A 22,833-nucleotide genomic window follows, 5' to 3' on the forward strand; every position below is an offset into this window, starting at 1 on the left:
TGCTGGATGCTAACGCTAATGCTAACGCTAAATGCTAACGCGAAATGCTAACGCTAGCTAGCTACTTTTACACAAATGATTGTTTTCCTATGGTTGAGAAGCATATTTTGAAAATCTGAGATGACAGTGTTGTTTACAAAAGGCTAAGCTTGAGAGATGGCATATTTATTTCATTTCATTTGCGATTTTCATAAATAGTTAACGTTGTGTTATGCTAATGAGCTTGCTGATAGATTTACACAATCCTGGATACATGGGTTTTTTTCATAGCTAAACGTGACGCAGAAAACGGAGCGATTTGTCCTAAACAAATAATCTTTCAGGAAAAACTGAACATTTGCTATCTGAGAGTCTCCTCATTGAAAACATCTGAAGTTCTTCAAAGGTAAATGATTTTATTTGAATGCTTTTCTGTTTTTTTGTGTAAATGTTGCCAGCTGAATGCTAATGCTAAATGCTACGTTAGCCATCAATACTGTTACACAAATGCTTGTTTTGCAATGGTTGAGAAGCATATTTTGAAAATCTGAGATGACAGTGTTGTTAACAAAAGGCTAAGCTTGAGAGCTAGCATATTTATTTCATTTCATTTGCGATTTTCATGAATAGTTAACGTTGCGTTATGGTAATGAGCTTGAGTCTGTATTCACGATCCCGGATCCGGGATGGGGAGATCAGAAAGGTTAAATCAGCTCTTATTCTCTCCTCCTTCACAGCAGAAGCCTGAAACAAGGTTCTAAAGACTGTTGACATCTAGTGGAAGCCTTAGGACATGCAATATGACCCCATTTACAGTGTATATTAGAAAGGCAATGAGTTGAAAAACTACAAACCTCAGATTTCCCACTTCCTGGTTAGATTTTCTCGGGTTTTCGCCTGCCTGCCTGAGTTCTGTTATACTCACAGACATCATTCAAACAGTTTAAAAAACTTCAGAGTGTTTTCTATCCAATACTACTAATAATATGCATATATTAGCTTCTGGGCCTGAGTAGCAGGAAGTTTCCTCTGGGCATGCTTTTCATCCGAAAGTGAAAATGCTGCCTCCTATCCCAAACAGGTTAAAGTGTGTCCTCTAAAACCCAGTCATGACACACACCAGAGACAGGGTTTTTTTCTGAATCAAAGAAGGGACTTGGGTGGTGGGCATGGAGTGGAGACATTTGAGTTTTAAAGCAAACTTCCTGCAATTCTATGCATTTTGGCTAATGCATAGAATTGGCTAATCCTGTGTTATTTTGCTCTGGCTAATCCGGTGTTATTTTGCTCTGGCTAATCCGGTGTTATTTTGCTCTGGCTAATCCTGTGTTATTTTGCTCTGGCTAATCCTGTGTTATTTTGCTCTGGCTAATCCGGTGTTATTTTGCTCTGGCTAATCCGGTGTTATTTTGCTCTGGCTAATCCGGTGTTATTTTGCTCTGGCTAATCCGGTGTTATTTTGCTCTGGCTAATCCGGTGTTATTTTGCTCTGGCTAATCCGGTGTTATTTTGCTATGGCTAATCCTGTGTTATTTTGCTATGGCTAATCCTGTGTTATTTTGCTATGGCTAATCCTGTGTTATTTTGCAGTACAACTGACTAGGTATCCCCCTTAACCATTTTATTTATACTGGAACTCTTGCGGCTCAGCTAGGGGATAAATCATCTTACATGGAAGTCAGGCTTTTCTGCTCGATAAACGTTTTTTACTGATACAAGAACAGGTCTGGGAGATGTGTGATTTGAAAAGGCCAGCCCCAGAACACAAAATTAATTTGATTCTAAGTAATCTGTCCCCTCTCCGACCAGCATGTCATGCCACATTGAGTAGCCCAAATCATAATCATTGTCAATGCTCACTACAGATTTCATATACCAGCGGCTTGCCAGTTATATCCTTAATTTAAACATAAAGATACAGTAAGTTAGAAGACAGTATGGAAATTGAGAAAAACTAGGCCTAGCCTATAGGCTAGAAATGTATCAAATTGAGACCTGTGGCGACAGTATACACAAAGTCTCTTATCAGGCCAGTGAATGCAGTAGCATATTGAATGGTAGCAGGCCATCCGGTGTTAGAAGGGTCGGCAGAGATAGACCTCTTAAAACAGGACTTTAATCATCAATAGAAATTAGACCTTGGCCTCATTCAGCCGGGCCGATGATTTGTTAACAAGCTGACGGCATCAAAAAATAGTATATGTATTAGATCTGCAAAATATCTATTGTTCGGCACTTAGACTGCAGACAGTCCAATTCTCTACCATTCCATCGTGAAGTGTGCACTTGCCGTGTGGGGGTGAGTAAGTGGACACTTTAGGAAGAAGTGTGGGGAAACAGAATGCAACCTGAAAGTGTGGACTCGTTCACTTTCTCTCAACAACATCCAATGTTTTTTCACTGAGGGTGAGTGAGCAATGCACACTTTAGGAAGACGTGTAGGGATCCTGAACACAGCCTTGTTTAAAGATCGAGTAGGGGTATAGCCAAGTGAGAGCTGACGGTAGACAGGGATAGTAGAACAAAGGCCCATCTCCTCTCCCTGACTCCCTCCATGTCTACCACTTAGGGTTGCAAAGGGTCGGAAACTTGCCGGTAAATTTCCTGAATTTTTCCAGAAATTTTCCATTGGAAGTTAAGCCCGGGAATTTGGGGAATTTTCATTAAATTTATCTAATTCATTTTAAAAATGTTAGCTTATAACAGTGAACCTTTTTTTTGTGGGGCAATTCTAGGTCTTGTGGCATATTTTGGTTAAACTATCCCCAATTCAATGGAAATGCAACCCTCTGCATGCACAGTGCATGCACAGTGCATCACATGTGCAGCTGATTCTCAAGATCTTGCACACTAATGAGATGCTATTGAGCCCACACTACTACACTGTCTGAGCCAAGGACTACATGCTTTCTGGTAAGTTTTGATTACAATACTGGGTGGGGTGAATATATTCTATATGACAAACATGATTTTTAGTTAACAAGTCAATTGTAGCCTACAGCGACGTGTATTTAAATCATTTATAACTTGTTAACAATTTCTGCTAGTTAGTTTGCTTAAGCCTGCTAACTGAGGAGTGTTAATTCACCTGTTTCCATACATGTTTCATTTAAAACATGTATCTTACAAAAGGAGTTGTTTAATCTAACTGCTTAACTATTTATCTGTACATGGAATCGTATATGTTTTTTTCAACCATTTTTTTCCCCTAATCTTTACAGGAAACTGCCAAGGGCACTATCTGATTTGTAGAGACATTTCACTGCAGCTAATGTAGAAGGAGAAGCTGTGGACATTTGCAAATACTGTGCCAAATCGCATGTGAAGAAGGCAACAAAATGCAGAATTCCCTCAGCGCTCACATCAAGAAACCTCTGACAGAAGTCCCTCTACTTCTATTCGAGGTGAAAATGATGAATCAGACACCTTATCGATAACAGCTCATAGTCCTCCTGGAATCATTTTTTTTTACTCAATGGAGGAACGTATTCAGAGAAAAGATGATGAATGTCTTGCTCAAGGTGTGTATGAAACTGGTTCACCTCTGATGCTCACAGGCAATGTGTATTGGAAGAGATTTCTGAATGTTATTCGCCCAGCATACACCCCTCCAACCAGACATGCGTTATCTACTCATTTGCTGGATGCAGAGTTTTACAGAGTTCAAGTGAAGGTCAAGCAAATCATAGAGTTGGCAGACTGTATTGCAATCATCTCTGATGGGTGGCCTAATGCTCGTGGGCAAGGAATAATTAACTACATCATCTCCACCCCTCAACCAGTATTCTACAAGAGCACAGACACAAGGGACAACGGACACACCGGTCTCTACATTGACTGACTTCAGCTTATCTGCAATGACCTTGGACCACAGAAGGTATGTGCACTAGTGACAGACAATGCTACGAACATGAAGGCTTCTTGGTCTAAAGTGGAGGAGTCTCTCAAGTGGAGGCGTCTCTCTAGATCTCTCAAGTGCTATACAGCCAACTCATATGGTCGCTAGCATTTAGCATAAAAATGACCAAGTATAGATCTGGTACAAGGCTGTGGTAAAGAGTCTGAATATTGAGACGCAATGAGAGGAGCTGCTCGCTGTCCCTCTAGCAGAAATGCTGAACAGCAGCAGTCTAGCTGGTCCAGTAATGCTCCTACTTGCATTACAGTGAACACACAGCCTATTATCTGCCAAGCTAGTGGTGCTTTAACCCAGAAGAATACTAGAAGTCAGCATAAGTGAGACAAAGTTTTTAAAAAACAACTATGATAGCAGCACATAAATCTCGATAGCGGAGGTGCATTGCTCGGGTCCTCTGGGGCCGCAGTCCTGCTGATTACATCACCGTTGGCTTTTGACAAGGGACTAATTTCTCCAGGTGTGTGAATTCTCCAGCCAATCAGTAGCCTCGACTTCCAGGGAGACAGGGAAACCAGCAGAATGCTGTGACCACTTGGCAAGCGTACAGTCATCATTAGGCTAGAGCTTGTCTTGGGCATGCAGTTGTGTAATATACTGTGATCAGATGATATCTGTACATCCTGAATAATCTTGAGTTATCTCCGAGAGCAGAACCCCTTTATGAACAAGTTAATGTTAAATGTTAATACACACCCTGTCTAGACTACATCTTATCATGACATAACAAAGTAGCGGAAAACACAGGCCTTTGGTCGTGCATCAGAGACTGCATTGGAATAGTGACAGAGAAGGGGACGGACGGTAGACGACAGAGAGATATGGGGGGGGGGGGGGGGGGGGGTAGAAGACAGAGAGAGGGGGGGGTAGGTAGGTAGAAGGCAGAGATGGGGGTGTAGAAGACAGAGCGAGAGAGAGGGGGGGGGTAGAAGACAGAGAAGGGGGGGAGAAGATAGAGAGGGGGGGGTAGAAGACAGAGTGGGGGTGTAGAAGACAGAGTGGGGGTGTAGAAGACAGAGCGAGAGAGAGGGGGGGGGGGGGGGGTAGATGATAGAGAGGAACATTTTACATCTCGCTAGAAATTCATAATGAAACGATCTTAACAGAGAAAAACATCCTCGTGTGCTACCTACAGTGCCTTGCGAAAGTATTCGCCCCCTTGAACTTTGCGACCTTTTGCCACATTTCAGGCTTCAAACATAAAGATATAAAACTGTATTTTTTTGTGAAGAATCAACAACAAGTGGGACACAATCATGAAGTGGAACAACATTTATTGGATATTTCAAACTTTTTTAACAAATCAAAAACTGAAATATTGGGCGTGCAAAATTATTCAGCCCCCTTAAGTTAATACTTTGTAGCGCCACCTTTTGCTGCGATTACAGCTGTAAGTCGCTTGGGGTATGTCTCTATCAGTTTTGCACATCGAGAGACTGAATTTTTTTCCCCATTCCTCCTTGCAAAACAGCTCGAGCTCAGTGAGGTTGGATGGAGAGCATTTGTGAACAACAGTTTTCAGTTCTTTCCACAGATTCTCGATTGGATTCAGGTCTGGACTTTGACTTGGCCATTCTAACACCTGGATATGTTTATTTTTGAACCATTCCATTGTAGATTTTGCTTTATGTTTTGGATCATTGTCTTGTTGGAAGACAAATCTCCGTCCCAGTCTCAGGTCTTTTGCAGACTCCATCAGGTTCTTCCAGAATGGTCCTGTATTTGGCTCCATCCATCTTCCCATCAATTTTAACCATCTTCCCTGTCCCTGCTGAAGAAAAGCAGGCCCAAACCATGATGCTGCCACCACCATGTTTGACAGTGGGGATGGTGTGTTCAGCTGTGTTGCTTTTACGCCAAACATAACGTTTTGCATTGTTGCCAAAAAGTTCAATTTTGGTTTCACCTGACCAGAGCACCTTCTTCCACATGTTTGGTGTGTCTCCCAGGTGGCTTGTGGCAAACTTTAAATGACACTTTTTATGGATATCTTTAAGAAATGGCTTTCTTCTTGCCACTCTTCCATAAAGGCCAGATTTGTGCAATATACGACTGATTGTTGTCCTATGGACAGAGTCTCCCACCTCAGCTGTAGATCTCTGCAGTTCATCCAGAGTGATCATGGGCCTCTTGGCTGCATCTCTGATCAGTCTTCTCCTTGTATGAGCTGAAAGTTTAGAGGGACGGCCAGGTCTTGATAGATTTGCAGTGGTCTGATACTCCTTCCATTTCAATATTATCGCTTGCACAGTGCTCCTTAGGATGTTTAAAGCTTGGGAAATCTTTTTGTATCTAAATCCGGCTTTAAACTTCTTCACAACAGTATCTCGGACCTGCCTGGTGTGTTCCTTGTTCTTCATGATGCTCTCTGCGCTTTTGACGGACCTCTGAGACTATCACAGTGCAGGTGCATTTATACGGAGACTTGATTACACACAGGTGGATTGTATTTATCATCATTAGTCATTTAGGTCAACATTGGATCATTCGGATCGTTCAGAGATCCTCACTGAACTTCTGGAGAGAGTTTGCTGCACTGAAAGTAAAGGGGCTGAATAATTTTGCACGCCCAATTTTTCAGTTTTTGATTTGTTAAAAAAGTTTGAAATATCCAATAAATGTCGTTCCACTTCATGATTGTGTCCCACTTGTTGTTGATTCTTCACAAAAAAATACAGTTTTATATCTTTATGTTTGAAGCCTGAAATGTGGCAAAAGGTCGCAAAGTTCAAGGGGGCCGAATACTTTCGCAAGGCACTGTATATTCCCCCAATAGAATCCCCATGATTTAACAATGACAGCTTCTCCATCCTAGAGGGGGAGATCAACAATTTCCAGTCTCAGGGACATGTACTGTACTCGTTTGTAGTGACCTAAATGCCAGAACTAAACAAGAGCACGACAACCTCAGCACACAGGGGGGACAACCACCTACCTGGAGGGGACAGCTTCCCTCCCCTTTGACAGAACTAAGACAGCATAACCAACATAAATGGGTCATAACTCCTGCAGCTCTGTCGGGCGCTGGGTATGTACAGTTGAAGTCAGAAGTTTACATACACCTTAGCCAAAATACATTTAAACTCAGTTGTTCACAATTCCTGACATTTAATCCTAGTAAAAATTCCCTGTCTTAGGTCAGTTAGGATCACCACTTTATTTTAAGAATGTGAAATGTCAGAATAATAGTAGAGAGAATCATTTATTTCAGCTTTTATTTCTTTCATCACAGTCCCAGTGGGTCAGAAGTTTACATACACTCAATTAGTAGTTGGTAGCATTGCTTTTAAATTGTTTCACTTGGGTCAAACATTTCAGGTAGCCTTCCACAAGCTTCCCACAATAAGTGGGGTGAATTTTTGGCCCATTCCTCCTGCCAGAGCTGGTGTAACTGAGTCAGGTTTGTAGGCCTCCTTGCTCGCACACGCTTTTTCAGTTCTGCCCACAAATATTCTATGGGATTGAGGTTAGGGCTTTGTGATGGCCACTCCAATACCTTGACTTTGTTGTCCTTAAGCCATTTTGCCACAACTTTGGAAGTATCCTTGGGGTCATTGTCCATTTGGAAGACCCATTTGCAACCAAGCTTTAAGATCCTGACTGATGTCTTGAGATGTTGCTTCAATAGATCCAGATTATTTTTCTCCCTCATGATGCCATCTATTTTGTGAAGTGCACCAGTCCTTCCTGCAGCAAAGCACCCTCACAACATGATGCCGTGATTCACGGTTGGGATGGTGTTCTTCTACTTACAAGCCTCCCCCTTTTCCCTCCAAACTTAACAATGGTCATTATGGCCAAACAGTTCCATCTTTGTTCCATAAGACCAGAGGACATTTCTCCAAAAAATACGATCTTCGTCCCCATGTGCAGTTGCAAACCGTAGTCTGGCTTTTTTATGGCGGTTTTGGAGCAGTGGCTTCTTCCTTGCTTAGCGGCCTTTCAGGTTATGTCGATATAGGACTCGTTTTACCGTGGATATAGATACTTTTGTACCTGTTTCCTCCAGCATCTTCACATGGTCATTTGCTGTTGTTCTGGGATTGATTTGCACTTTTCGCACCAAAGTACGTTCATCTCTAGAAGATAGAACGCATCTCCTTCCTGAGCGGTATGACGGCTGCATGGTTCCATGGTGTTTATACTTGCGTACTATTGTTTGTACAGATGAATACCTTCATATGTTTGTAAAAAAGGATGAACCAGACTTCTGGAGGTCTACAATATTTTTTCTGAGGTCTTGGCTGATTTCTTTTGATTTTCCCATGATGTCAAGCAAAGCGGCACTGAGTTTGAAGGTAGGCCTTGAAATACATCCACAGGTACACCTCCAATTTACTCAAATATCCTATCAGAAGCTTCTAAAGCCATGACATTTTCTGGAATTTTCCAAGCTGTTTTAAGGCAGTCAACTTAGTGTATGTAAACTTCTGACCCACTGGAAGTGAAATAATCTGTCTGTAAACAATGGTTGGAAAAATTACTTGTGTCATGCACAAAGTAGATGTCCTAACCGACTTGCTAAAACTATAGTTTGTGAACAAGAAATTTGTGGAGAGGTTGAAAAATGAGTTTTAATGACTCCAACCTAAGTGTATGTAAACTTCCGACTTCAACAGTATATCTACCCTTTACAGAAATAGAACCCAGTGAAGAAACATGTGGATAATTGATAGCTTTAGACAATTTCAAAAAGTGCGGTATCAGAATCATCTGTACCTTTTCAGACAGTAGGGCTGCAGTCCAAACATGTTATTTTTACCCCCTCAGTCCTCACACCAGCCACTTTCCTATGGGGGAACCCTCGTCGAAACCAGATGCAATTTGATTGCAATCTTAAGACGGTCCAATTCACTAACGCTGCCCCCTCAGCCCTCGATTTAGCGAGTGAAGACGTATAGGTATATTAATAGCTTTAGGTCGGTTGTTTTTAAGCTCCATTTCAAGATTACCACCAAGGACATTGCCTTCCGATCACCACTCTTCCCCCGCTAGGACAAGGGACATCTAAGGTACACTCGGACGTGACGAGGTAAAACGTCATTCAAAAGGCTGAGGGTTTAGGGCTGTCTACTTTGAATTTGGACCCCAGCCTAGAACTGTGTTCCGGCATATAACATTCTATTGTTTCCCTGACAACAAACACTGCTGATTGATGTCCAGCTGCGTTGTTTATGCAGTTTTTTAATTGTAGGGTATCTAGATGTGCTTTCTTTCCACTAAATGTTTTGGTAAGTTGTGATATTTAACTAACTTTTTTAGGGAATAGTGGTCTGCACGCAGGCAGGCTAGGACTGACTGATCTGGTTACCTAGTGATGGAAGTTAATCCCGCTTCAGAATTGGCATTACTTTACAGACAAGTAAAATGCTGTTCATGTCTCCAGAGAAGGTTTAGTGTCGGCGTTTAAAAAGTGTAGTGATCCAAACAGAAAAACAAACATGCCGTAGCCAAAGACGCTTTCAAGGGGACACATACCATTATATGTGAAGAGGAGAATCGATATAGGCAATAAAATCGGTAGCCTACTGTCATTTCATATTATGAGACAAAAACACCCCCACCCACTCCGCAACGAAAAGTAGCCTACCCTGTGTGCTCAAAAGACTGGCCCCGTCATTAGCAAAAAGAAAGAGCAGGCAGGCCAGTGCGAGGGAGAGAGAGGGGCAGGACAAAGCGATAGCGAGAGAGAGCGAGAGAGGGGCAGAAAGGAGGGGCAGGCAGAACCGTGCACATACGTCTTGGTAATCTGCATTTCACCATTTTTAATTGTCTAGCATGCCTCACAAATTTACCAAAGTAGCTTAAAGTTTGCCTGTTCCTCTCTGGCTTTATTTAAATTACAGAGCTTTCCCCAGGACTTTATAGCCATATAGTCTAGTTAGGCTATAACACAGAAAATAATGTATTGTGATTAGGGATGCGCGATATCGGAATTGGCCGATATTCGCTAAAAATGCCAAGATCAGTATCGGCCCGATGTCTAGTTGAACGCCGATGTGCATAACTGATGTCAAAGCTGACGTGCATACCTATATAACGCCATGTAAAATGTTGCGCTATACGTGCAACACAGCATTCCTAACCTAGTCCACAATGTCTGCTGTGTGGATTGAGCAGTCAACAAGTCCAGCAGTCATTTAAAGAATAAGAACATTTCAGCGAGACAACTCAAAGATGAAATCCATTAAATTTGCATGTGCAAGCCGAGCACCACCACTACTATCAGTAGCACTGTCAAAGCTGTACAAAAAGTCTGCAAACAAGCAAACACCGACCACGAATGATGTGTTTACAATACTGCGTTGGTAATAAAGCATTATTTGCTCGACCGCAACATCGACCGGTAGCTAGCTTGCTGGACCAGTAGCTAGCACCAATACAACCAGTCTGAAAACAATGACCAGTAGAACCTGCAGTCATTTTCATTATTCTCAGCAATGATTTAGGAATCCTTGTGAGTAAATATTAGCTGAGTAGCCACTTGTTGTTTGTTTATTAAAGTTGATAATTTCATGAAAATAAATAGCTAGCCAGCTACTTAACCCTGTTGCCAAAAGCTAACGTTATAAGCAGCCAGCTAACTTATTCTGTCTACGGTAGTGAGGCTCGACCGGACAGGGTTATAGTTGTGAAGCTAGCCACAATAAGGATTTGGCACAGTAGTGGAATTTTCAGTTTGCCTTCAAAATAAAAAAGTACCTCTTTGAAAGTGATGCAGATGGTTACAAATTGGTGTTATCATGCCATATTTAGACTAGATGATGTTAAACAAGGTTGGAATGTGAAGCAATAAAATGGGGTATCAGTCTACTCGGTGACACCCACAAAACACAACTGTGAAGAGTTTATGCAAATATTAGCGTTGTAGCTCTTATCGCGGGACCGTGACTGTGTGAAATCACCTCCCCAGTCAGCCTATTGTGTGCATTGACATTCATATTTCCCTGTACAGCTTTACCTAAGGATTTGGGATCAATGAAATGGGGTATCAGTCTACTCAATACATTTTTTTCCCAAAGTCCTCCTCAGCGTTATCAGACTTCAAAACATCCACACGGTGTTGTTTTTCCTCAGGAATAGTGTTCAACACACATAGGTTGACAATAAATGTGTCTCAATTCACAGTTGTTTCAGAATCCCGTAATAAGAGCTACGACAATTTTCTCTGGGTGTCACCGAGTAGACTGATACCCCATGTCATTGATCCACAATCCATAGGGAAGGCTGTTCAGTGAAATAACTATGCCCCCAACGCAATTGTAAAGTATAATACATCCAGTGTGAGTTCAAGTTTTTGTCAAATTAACTAATTGTCTATTGTTGATTTTCTATAACATTCCAACCTCATTTAGCATGATCTATTCAATTATGGCATAATTCTACTATTTGTATTCATTTGCATCACTGTCAAAGTCCACTGTTGTGGCTAATCTTTATTGTGGCTAGCTTCACATAGATGGGGCCAACCACCATTAATCAAATAAGAACCGTCTAATATATTAGGGTTATTTTAGATTATGACACCTGCTATCGAGTTAACTAGCAAACTATAGCTACTGAAACAGATGTATTTTTGCTGAGTTTATGGTGAAGAACATTGCTTGCATCCATGAGCTAGCTAGCTTTTATTTATGACCAGCACTGACAAATTTACCAGCATCATAGCATACGTTGATGAATCGTTGTGACATATGAAATACGAGTGATAGTGTAGTCAATGTGTAATAACTACGTAAAACATGTATAAACGTGTTAAATTATTATAAGACACGCAGTCATATTCAGGTCCTGATTGGTCAACAAGCTAATTTGACACGTCAAAGACCCAAATGGCGTTCCATAGTATGAGAAACCCTGGTTGAGAATGAAACGACCGAAAATGAACAACGAAACAGAACAGGAAGTAAGTGAAAGAAATGTTTTGATTATGTTTTACTGGTAATGGGGACATACGTAAATTCCAACAAAATAAGTTTTTAGTCACTGTGGTGTGTGTGTGTAACCTTTATTTAACTTGGCAAGTCAGTTAAGAACAAATTCTTATTTACAATGACGGCCTACACCGGCCAAACCTGGACAATTCTGGGCCAATTGTGCGTCGCCCTATTCACAGCCGGATGTGATACAGCCTGGATTCGAACCAGGGACTGTAGTGACGCCTCTTGCACTGAGCGCTGTGTCCATGTGTGTGTGTTAACTATTAAACTGTACTAGAATGCTTAAAAGGCAGCTAACATTTTAAATATGGGTTATCAGTATCGTTTTTTTTTGTTTGTGGAAAATTGTTTGTGAATTTCTCTTAACGTTAAGGACCCCAACTTCACACCCCTAGTTGTAACCCGTTATGCTGGAGTGGATACACCACGGCAGTACAATAGACAATAATAAAATGCCCAGTGACATGTAGTATAACATAAGGCCTATGAAATTACATCATATCCAGCAGACAGGCTGGGTGTACGATGGATGGATTGATGGCCTAATCTAGAGACATGCTGGGAGAGAAAGAGGGAGAAAGAGAGCGATTGTAGCTTGGTGCTACAGTAGTCAGATCCCAGGAGAGAGATAAGAGCACTGGGTTGGGAGTAGTGAGTAGCAGTGACAAAGTGTCAGGACATAACTCATTGTGTCCCCATGGTTTATGTGCTTCTGGGAGTGGGACACTGGTCGACAGGCAGACAGACCCACTGGTCCTGTCCTAGTACACACACACACACACACACCAGCAAGCTGCTGATTGGGAACTTTGGGCCTGCTACACTTCAAAACAGATGCAAAGTCTGACGAAGAGACTAAAAAAGAGAGATAAAAGGCATAGAAAGAGAGAAACGGGGAGGGTGGGTGAGATAGCTAGAGGACTTAGAGAAAGAATACAGAAAGAGAGGCCTTCTCTTAACGACTGCCTCTCAGCTCACCACAAATCAGTAGAGCGTAAAAATAGGTGTTTTCAGAGTACACTGCACACACCTGAGCCGAGTTGAGGTGTAGCCCAGTCGCCCAGAGGCAATGGTCCATCTTCAATACACAGAGAGAGCTCCTGTCAGGGAGCAGTGCATAACTCATTCCTCTTTGTGTCTGTTTAAATCAATGTCTCAGTCAGTCAGTCAGTCAGGAGAGAAAGGCCTATACAGGTAGAACTACTCTATAGGTGAAACACCAAAGTCTCTCCACAAAGCACTGCAGGGGACTGGGAGAAGTCTCTCCACAAAGCACTGCAGGGGACTGGGAGAAGTCTCTCCACAAAGCACTGCAGGGGACTGGGAGAAGTCTCTCCACAAATCACTGCAAGGGACTGGGAGATGTCTCTCCACAAAGCACTGCAGGGGACTAGAAGGCATTAAATTGGTTTTGATTAGCCCTATTGCACCAAATGTGTGCGAATGAAATTAGCTTGAAATACTATAGCATAGTTTATTATACAAGGCAAAGATACCGGTGGTCTACTTAGGCTATATATTCTCGAATTAACAAAATACAAATTGTCATATTGGCAGTTTTGACAGATTTATTTATTTAAAACCCCCATTGAAAGAATTCCCATAATAAACTAAATGTGGCATTAGGGCCCTGCATTTTGCACAATGTGACATGCCAGGATTTGAACCTTTATTAAAGCTTTTCATAATCTGAGAACCCATTAGTGTAATGGTGCATTAAATGAAGGTACATATCTCTCGGTTTCCCACAGCAGCCATATTGGGAGGGTTGGAGAAGGGAGAACCAAAGCGCTGCTCTTCCTCCACTGCCTTCACGGTCTACGTGCTTGCAAGTGTGTGTGTGCCTTGAAGTCAAAGGGGTGTGTCTTGTGTGTGTTTGTACAGTGTATGATGCATGCACTGTGTGTGTGTGTGTCTCAGTGAAAGGAGGAGAGAGTCTGCCAGTGAGGAAATGAGAATGAGAGGATGGCTTGAGAGCAGGTTGCCATCACACACGAGCTAAGTCTCCTCTCTACGCTCCCTTTCTTTCTCTGCCTGAAGCAACTAGGAGACTCGTCTCCATTCTCTCACCAGCAAGCCTGGTTAAACGCAGGAATCGTGTCAGCCTGAATCGCTGCACTTAATGAAAATAATTAAAAAAAACCTCTCAACTACAGCTCTCCCTGTGTGTGTGCTGAGGCAGCAGCAGCCGGGAGGGAGCAGGAGTTAATACAGAGGGTAGTGGAGGCATGATAATACACGTCTCACAGAGACACCTTACAACAGGCAGGCAGAGTAGAGTAGAGCTAGTCCTCTGGTCAATAACCACCATGGACCCACTCGGACTGCGTACAACATGCAACCATATCCTCTATGTAGTGCACCACTTCTGACTAGGGCCCATATTAGTGCACTGGTTCAGTGAGTGAAACACACCTGTGTGATGAGTTATAGTTACTCATTCCTTGTGTTATAATTATCCCCCCCCCCCCCCCTCTGCATTGTTGGGAAGGGCCCAAAGGTAAACATCTCCCTCTCCGCCTCGCCCCCTCTCTCCACACAGTCACTGACTAAATGAAGCATGGTATCACCAACCATTCAAAAGTGCATTTTGATACCGGTGAACTGCAATACACTAAAAAGGGAGTATGCACTAAAGTGTGTATGCATGCATATTAGGAATGTAACAATTCAGACACATTGGTCCCCGATTCAAATGTTTAATGATACAACAGCATTGGTCTGCGGACCCTAAACCGATCCAAATGGAGCATGCATAGGTCTGGAAAACCGATTCAAACGTTAAGAATCACCAGGTCTTCCGAAAATACCTCTCCTTCAGTGTCAAACTAAGCATGGAACTGTGTTGTAAGTCATTGATCTACAAGAGATTTTGCATGCCTAACAACCCTAGGGAATATTAGTAGCCTTGGCAAAGTGTGCACTAGTTCGATGGTTCAGGTTCACCATCAGCAATAGTTTTGGTAGTCAAAACAATCAGTAGACCTACACTTGAAGTCAGAAGTTTACATACACTTAGGTTGGAGTCATTAAAACTTGTTTTTCAACAACTCCACAAATTTCTTGTTAACAAACTATAGTTTTGGCAAGTCAGTTAGGACATCTACTTAGTACATGACGAGTAATTTTTCCAACAATTATTTACAGACAGATTATTTCACTATCACAAATCCAGTGGGTCAGAAGTTTACATACACTAAGTTGACTGTGCCTTGAAACAGGGGTAGAACTGAAAAAGCGTGTGCGAGCAAGGAGGCCTACAAACCTGACTTTGCTGGTTACACCAGCTCTGTTAGGAGGAATGGGACAAAATTCACCCAACTTATTGTGGGAAGCTAGTGGAAGGCTACCCAAAACATTTGACCCAAGTTAAACAATTTAAAGGCAATGCTACCAAATACTAATTGAGTGTATGTAAACTTCTGACCCACTGGGAATGTGATGAAAGAAATAAAAGCTGAAATAAATCGTTCTCTCTACTATTATTCTGACATTTCACATTCTTAAAATAAAGTGGTGATCCTAACTGACCTAAGACATGGAATTTTTACTAGGATAAAATGTCAGGAATTGTGAAAACTGAGTTTCAATGTATTTGGCTAAGGTGTATGTCAACTTCAACTGTATATGGTCCTTTTCAGATACACAGGGTAACGTCACTATGCCCATGTTTGAGCGCTGACCAATGCAAGGTAGGCGGCCTGTTCCTGATCTTGCACATTAAAACAGTACCCGCAAAACACCAGTCTCAACATCAACAGTGAAGAGACGACTCCGGGTTGCTGGCCTTCTAGGCAGAGTTCCTCTGTCCAGTGTCTGTTCTTTTGCCCATCTTAATCCTTTTTATTGGCCAGTCTGCGATATGGCTTTTTCTTTGCAACTCTGCCTAGAAGGCCAGCATCCCGGAGTCGCCTCTTCACTGTTGACTTTGAGACTGGTGTTTTGCAGGTATTATTTAATGAAGCTGCCAGTTGAGGACTTGTGAGGTGTCTGTTTCTCAAACTAGACACTAATGTACTTGCCCTCTTGCTAAGTTGTGCACCGGGTCCTTCCACTCCTCTTTCTATTCTGGTTAGGGCCCATTTGCGCGCTTCTGTGAAGGGATTAGTACACAGCGTTGTACAAGATCTTCAGTGTCTTGGCAATTTCTCACGTGGAATAGCCTTCATTTCTCAGAACAAGAATAGACTGACGAGTTTCAGAAGAAAGTTCTTTGTTTCTGGCCATTTTGAGCTTGAACCTACAAATGTTGATGCTCCAGATACTTAACTAGTCCAAAGAAGGACAGTTTTATTGCTTCTTTAATTAGGACAACAGTTTTCAGCTGTGCTAACACAATTGCAAAAGGGTTTCTAATGATCAATTAGCCTTTCAAAATTATAAACTTGGATTAGCTAACACAACGTGCCATTGGAACACAGGAGTGATGGTTGCTGATAATGGGCCTCCGTACACCTATGTAGATATTCCATTAAAACAACTGCCGTTTCCAGCTACAATAGTCATTTACAACATTAACAATGTCTACACTGTATTTCTGATCAATTTTATGTTATTTTAATGGACAATTTTTTTGCTTTTCTTTCAATATCAAGGACATTTCTAAGTGTCCCCAAATGTTTGAATGGTAGTGTATCGAGATACGTATCCTCTAGAAAGGGAAAGACGCACATCCCAAATCAAATAACATTTTATTTGTCACATACACATGGTTAGCAGATGTCAATGCGAGTGTAGCAAAATGCTTGTGCTTCTAGTTACGACAATGCAGTAATAACCAACGAGTAATCTAACCTAACAATTCAAAAACTACTACCTTATACACACAAGTGTAAAGGGATAAAGAATATATACATAAAGATATATGAATGAGTGATGGTACAGAACGGCATAGGCAAGATGCAGTAGATGGTATAGAGTACAGTATATACATATGAGATGAGTAATGTAGGTTATATAAACATAAAGTGGCATAGTTTAAAGTGGCTAGTGATACATGTATTACATAAAGATGGCAAGATGCAGTAGATGATATAGAGTACAGTATATACATATACATATGAGATGAGTAATGTAGGGTATGTAAGTCTGTTTTTCAGTCTCTCGGTCCCTGCTTTGATGCACCTGTAGTGACCTCGCCTTCTGGATGATAGCGGGGTGAACAGGCAGTGGCTCGGGTGGTTGTTGTCCTTGATGATCTTCATGGCCTTCCTGTGACATCGGGTGGTGTAGGTGTCCTGGAGGGAAGGTAGTTTTCCCCCGGTGATGCGTTGTGCAGACCTCACTACCCTCTGGAGAGCCTTGCGGTTGTGGGGGGAGCAGTTGCCGTACCAGGCGGTGATACAGCCCGAGAGGATGCTCTCGATTGTGCATCTGTAGAAGTTTGTGAGTGATTTTGGTGACAAGCCAAAAAGGCGCTGCTGCGCCTTCTTCACGATGCTGTCTGTGTGGATGGACCAATTCAGTTTGTCTGATGTGTACGCCGAGGAACTTAAAACTTACTACCCTCTCCACTACTGTCCCGTCGATGTGGATAGGGGGGTGCTCCCTCTGCTGTTTCCTGAAGTCCACAATCATCTCCTTTGTTTTGTTGATGTTGAGTGTGAGGTTATTTTCCTGACAACACACTGAGGGCCCTCGGAGTGTCGTGTGCAGATATACGATGTGCATTTATCAAGAGTCAACTGTAGTCTACCTTCAAACTGTCTGGGAACGGTTGGTTTCAGCCTCCATTAGAGAAAGTGCATACAGGCTGAATGAATGACTGTCATTCAGATTCAACATTTTAAAAATGGTCTAGTACAGGGTTCACCAATATATTTTAAAAAACAGACCACGGCTGAATGTAACTGGGGACCACTGGTCTAGTAGGACAATAACTGGGTGTATAGTACTGGCTATATGCAATCTACTGTACAATGGAAAATAGAGAATATGACTGACACCATGTTATGGATTTATAAGCATAGTTATAGGCATGCACATCATGCTAGGGTCCATATGAAAGGGCACGTTAGCCGCGAGAGCATATCCATGGAAACAAGTCAGGCTGTGAGCGGATAAAAGCCAGGAAGCACTTGTATTTAAACGTAAATGCAAATGACATGATATTAATATATTGATGACAACTTGGGAAATTAGGTGCACATTTAGCCCTACACAGAATAGGCTACTGCATTTCATTTCCCCTAATAAACCTAAAGTAAAAGGACACTTGAATTACACTGAACAAAAATATAAATGCAACATGTAAACTGTTGGTCCTGTTTCATGAGCTGAAAAGACCCCAGAAATGTTCCATACTCACAAAAAGCTTATTTCTCTATTTTGTGCACAAATGTGTTTACATCCCTGTTAGTTAGCATTTCTCCTTTGCCAAGATAATCCTGACAAGTGTGGCATATCAAGAAGCTGATTAAACAGCATGGTCATACACAGGTTAACCTTGTGCTGTGGACAATAAAAGGCCACTAAATTTTGCAGTTTTGTCACAACAGAATGACACAGATTTCTCAAATTGAGGGAGCGTGCAATTGGCATGCTGACTGCAGGAATTTCCACCAGAGCTGTTGCAAGAACATTGTATGTTCATTGCTTTACCATAAGCCACGACCCAACATACATTTTGAGAATTTGGCAGGATGTCCCACAGACCTCGCAAGCGCAGACCACATCTATGGCGTTGTGTGGGCGAGCGGTTAGCTGATGTCAACGTTGTGAACAGAGTTCCCCATGTTGGCGATGGGGTTATGGTATGGGCAGGCATAAGCTACAGACAAAGAACACAAACGCATTTTACCCAGGGCAATTTGAATGCACAGAGATACCGTGACGAGGAACTCAGGCCCATTGTTGTGCATTCATCTACTTCCATCACCTCATGTTTCAGCATGATAATGCACTGCCCCAAAATGTCCCAGTTCTTCCATGGCCTGCATTGTCACCAGACATGTCACCCATTGAGCATGTTTGGGATGCTCTGGATTGAAGTGTATGACATGTTCCAGTTCCGGCCAAAATCCATGAAGAAGTAAATTCATTAGGCCCTAATCCTCATAACAGAGCAGTGGGACAACATTCCACAGGTCACAATCAACAGCCTGATCAACTCTATGTGAAGAAGATGTGTCACACTGCATGAGGAAAAACAATGGTCACACCAGATAATGATACTGGTTCTGATCCATGCCTCTACTTTTTTTTTTAAAGGTATATGTGACCTACAGATGCATATCTGTATTCCCAGTCATGTGAAATCCATAGATTCGGGCAAAATGAATTTACTTCCTCATATGAGCTGTAACTCAGTAAAATCAATGAATTTGTTGCATGTTGCCCTCTTTGTTCAGTATAGTTTGATGGGGGGTAAAAAAGCATACCTACATACAGTGAAACTGCCCCATCTGTATCCTATACATTGTGGAATATGCCCACTTTGAAGGCAGCTATGATATGTGCATTGCAACTGTAATGAAGATATGTTGTTACCTATATATGGGTGGTCCCTGAAGTGTTATTCTGGAATACATATTTCATGCTCCTCATTCAAAAGGAGGAATGGCAAGTGTGTTCATTTAGCATCTACTGCTTAGTCAAACAGTAGCAGAGTCCACATGGACTAGAATAAATAGCGCTAAGAGTTTGGTTATAGAGCCTGTGGCCTCTATGTCTCTGCTGGTGATCATTTGCTTATTTGAAGGTAAAATGTTGCTGTGGAATGAACAACGTGATGATGAAACTGAACCAACCCTTTTTAACAACCTAAAATGTTAACAAAGTTCCATTCTTTTCAGCATCACATTTTACATTCCACAGCAATATTTCACCTTCAAAAAAGTTCCATCCTGAAAGAAACCACAAGGGCCACACAAGGACCTGGAGTTCTGGTATTATGGCTTTGAATATGGCTTTGAATGCTGCACATCAACACCCCTAATGTCAACATGAGAATGACATAGCTAGTCAATGATCCATAGGATCGTGTGGCTAGGGTTGGAAGGAAACAGTTTTATCTTATGTAGAATAGCTTTTAGAAGTATTGCACAGCAGACCACCCGGTAAGTGCACATTGAGACTTAGGTATAGGTAGCACTTCAATATCTCTAATGTTGTGTGGAGGAATGTAGCAATTATGCTTCATACGTTTTGATGTGCAAAAGTGTTGCATGCGTGCATGGTATCTTACCAGACGAATGGTCAACGGGTCCACCGCCGTTAGTAAAGAGTGCAGAATACAGCTCAGGGTACGTCTTCTCCAAGGCCACACACAGTTCGAGGAAATGGTCGCTTTCCTTGTTCACAAGCATCTTCAAAAGCTGGTCCACTTTCTCCGCGCTGGAAGAGCAGTTTTGGTCCAGTTCGAAGCGGTCGAGCTGGCTTAGAGTACCGGAGAGTATCAGCAACTCTATCAGCCGGTCTGCGTCAGTTATTGAGTCCAGCAAGTTTTGGTGGCATTGGTCTAACAACTCTTTGTGCTTTGGCTCCATTGCCGTTCGCTTTAGTTCGGTAGCTAACTAGCTAACGTTAGCAGACTGGTTAGCTAACGTATCCTTGGCTTTATTTCTCCAAAATGACCCCCCCTGCCCGATAAGCGAACAAGGAACTAACTTCCTAATTGTCACTTGTATGAATTCAGCAGAACAGCCATGACATCGAATGGCATGGGACAGTAATTTTTTATAACAAATAGGAAAAGGCACCCGAAGCCATATTTGTTGCCTACTGTTGACTGCACTAAACAGCCATACATTTTCCCAGGTTACTTACGTTTGGCAACTTCATCCATTTTTGCGTTATTCCGACAAAACCCTGCCCTAACACATGAGCTTTTTACAAAGAGTCATTTATTTCATGCACTAAACCAACTCAAGTGCTAGGAAACTACCGTAACTCTCTCGCTGTTCCCCAGCTATACTGTATCCTGCGCAATGTCTGGGCTGTTCAGCAGCTGCTGCATGCTGTCAATCAAATTCCCATACAATGCCATGTAAAGTAAAACGGGGCGGGGCTTACCCCAAGACACACCTGATTTTTCAATGGGCGTACGTCCTAGGCGGAAAAGATGAGAATGGATTAAAGAAAATGCATAAAAATGTTGCTGTGATACATACATTGTTGCATAAATACATTGTAGAAGAGGCAGTAATGACAACCAACTCAGCAAACATTGTTGTAGCCAATTAAAACATTTTTGGTATCCAACATATATCAATTTTGGTGAGATGAAGAGGAGATTTTCACTGTACTTGTGCACGTGACATAAAAACTTAAAAATGAATCTGAAGAGATGTTTTATTATGTTTATGTGAATATAAATTAATATGTTTAGATTAATTAAAATCATTGAATATATTAATTCATATGGTTTTGTTGTGAAAAAAAATATGTTTAATTACATGGCAATATACACAGCGCACAAAACATTAGGAACACCTGCTCTTTCTATGACATAGACGAACCAGGGGAATCCAGGTGAAAGCTATGATCCCTTATTGATGTCACCTGTTACATACACTTCAATCAGTGTAGATGTAGGGGAGGAGACAGGTTAAAAATATATTTTTAAGTCTTGAGACATATGGATTGTGGATGTGTGCCATTCAGAGGGTGAATGGGCAAGACAAAATATTTAAGTGCCTTTGAACTGGGTATGGTAGTAGGTGCCAGGCGCACCGGTTTGAGTGTGTCAAGAATTGCAACGCTGCTGGGTTTTTCATGCTCAACAGTTTCACGTGCGTATCAAGAATGGTCCACCACCCAAAGGACATCCAGCCAACTTGACACAACTGTGGGAAGCATTGGAGTCAACATGGGCCAGTATCCGTGTGGAATGTTTTTGACACCTTGTAGAGTCCATGCACCAACAAATTGAGGCTGTTCTGAGGGCAAAAGGGGGTGCAATCAATATTAGGAAGGTGTTTCTAATGTTTTGTCAACATATATACATGTGATACTGAATGAACCATTCTTACCAGTGTGCCAACTGTACTGAGACATTTCTCAGTCTCTGACACATTGCTGTGCAGCCAAAATTAATTGAAGGGAGGCAGCAACCAAGAAGATGAATAATGCCATCACTAACACAGAGAGACTGCTGCCTTCATACAGACTTGAAATCATTGGCCACTAATGGATCACTCGTCACTTTATTAATATTGCCACTTTAATAATGATGTTTACATGTCTTGCATGACTCATCCCATATGTATATACTATATTTTAAACCATCTATAGCACCTTGCCTATGCCGCTTAGTCATTGCTCATCCATATATTTATATTACACAATCTTGTTCCATCCCTTTACTTAGATTTGTGTGTATAAGGTAATTGTTGTGGAATTGTTAGATGACTTGTTGATATTGCTGCACTGTCAGAACTAGAAGCACAAGCATTTCGCTACACTCGCAATAACATCTGCTAACCATGTGTATGTGACCAATCAAATTTGATTTGATTCGATTTTTTATTTGATTTGATTTTTATTTCACCTTTATTTAACCAGGTAAGCTAGTTGAGAACAAGTTCTCATTTGCAACTGCGACCTGGCCAAGATAAAGCATAGCAGTTCGACACATACAACAACACAGAGTTACACATGGAATGAACAAAACATACAGTCAATAGTACAGTAGGAAAAAAAGAAAACAAAGTCAAAATACAGTGAGTGCAAATAAGGGAGTTAAGGCAATAAATAGGCCATGGTGGCGAAGTAATTACAATATGGCAATTAAACACTGGAATGGTAGATGTGCAAAAGATGGTGGTGCAAGTAGAGATACTGTGGTGCAAAAGGAGCAAAATAAATAAATACAGTATGGGAATGAGGTAGATAGATGGACTGTATACAGATGGGCTATGAACAGGTGCAGTGATCTGTGAGCTGCTCTGACAGCTGGTTCTTAAAGCTAGTGAGGGAGATGGCCTAGCTTCAGTGATTTTTGCAGTTCGTTCCAGTCAGTGGCAGCAGAGAACTGGAAGGAAAGGTGACCAAATGAGG

The 22,833-nt window shown here is 41.8% G+C and overlaps 1 protein-coding gene across 2 annotated transcripts in view; it reads right to left on the minus strand.

Moving 5' to 3' along the window:
- Positions 1-20,389, minus strand: part of LOC139413140 (disks large homolog 5-like) — a 100,922-nt gene extending 80,533 nt beyond the window's left edge. For both annotated transcript variants that reach the window (XM_071160240.1, XM_071160233.1), the window contains exon 1: positions 20,021-20,389. In XM_071160240.1, the coding sequence (XP_071016341.1) occupies positions 20,021-20,321 (301 nt within the window). In that variant the 5' untranslated portion in view covers positions 20,322-20,389. The remainder of the gene's footprint in view (positions 1-20,020) is intronic.
- Positions 20,390-22,833: the final 2,444 nt, after the last annotated feature.

This window comes from Oncorhynchus clarkii, chromosome 1 (assembly GCF_045791955.1).
Source record: "Oncorhynchus clarkii lewisi isolate Uvic-CL-2024 chromosome 1, UVic_Ocla_1.0, whole genome shotgun sequence".
NCBI classification, from domain to species: domain Eukaryota; kingdom Metazoa; phylum Chordata; class Actinopteri; order Salmoniformes; family Salmonidae; genus Oncorhynchus; species Oncorhynchus clarkii.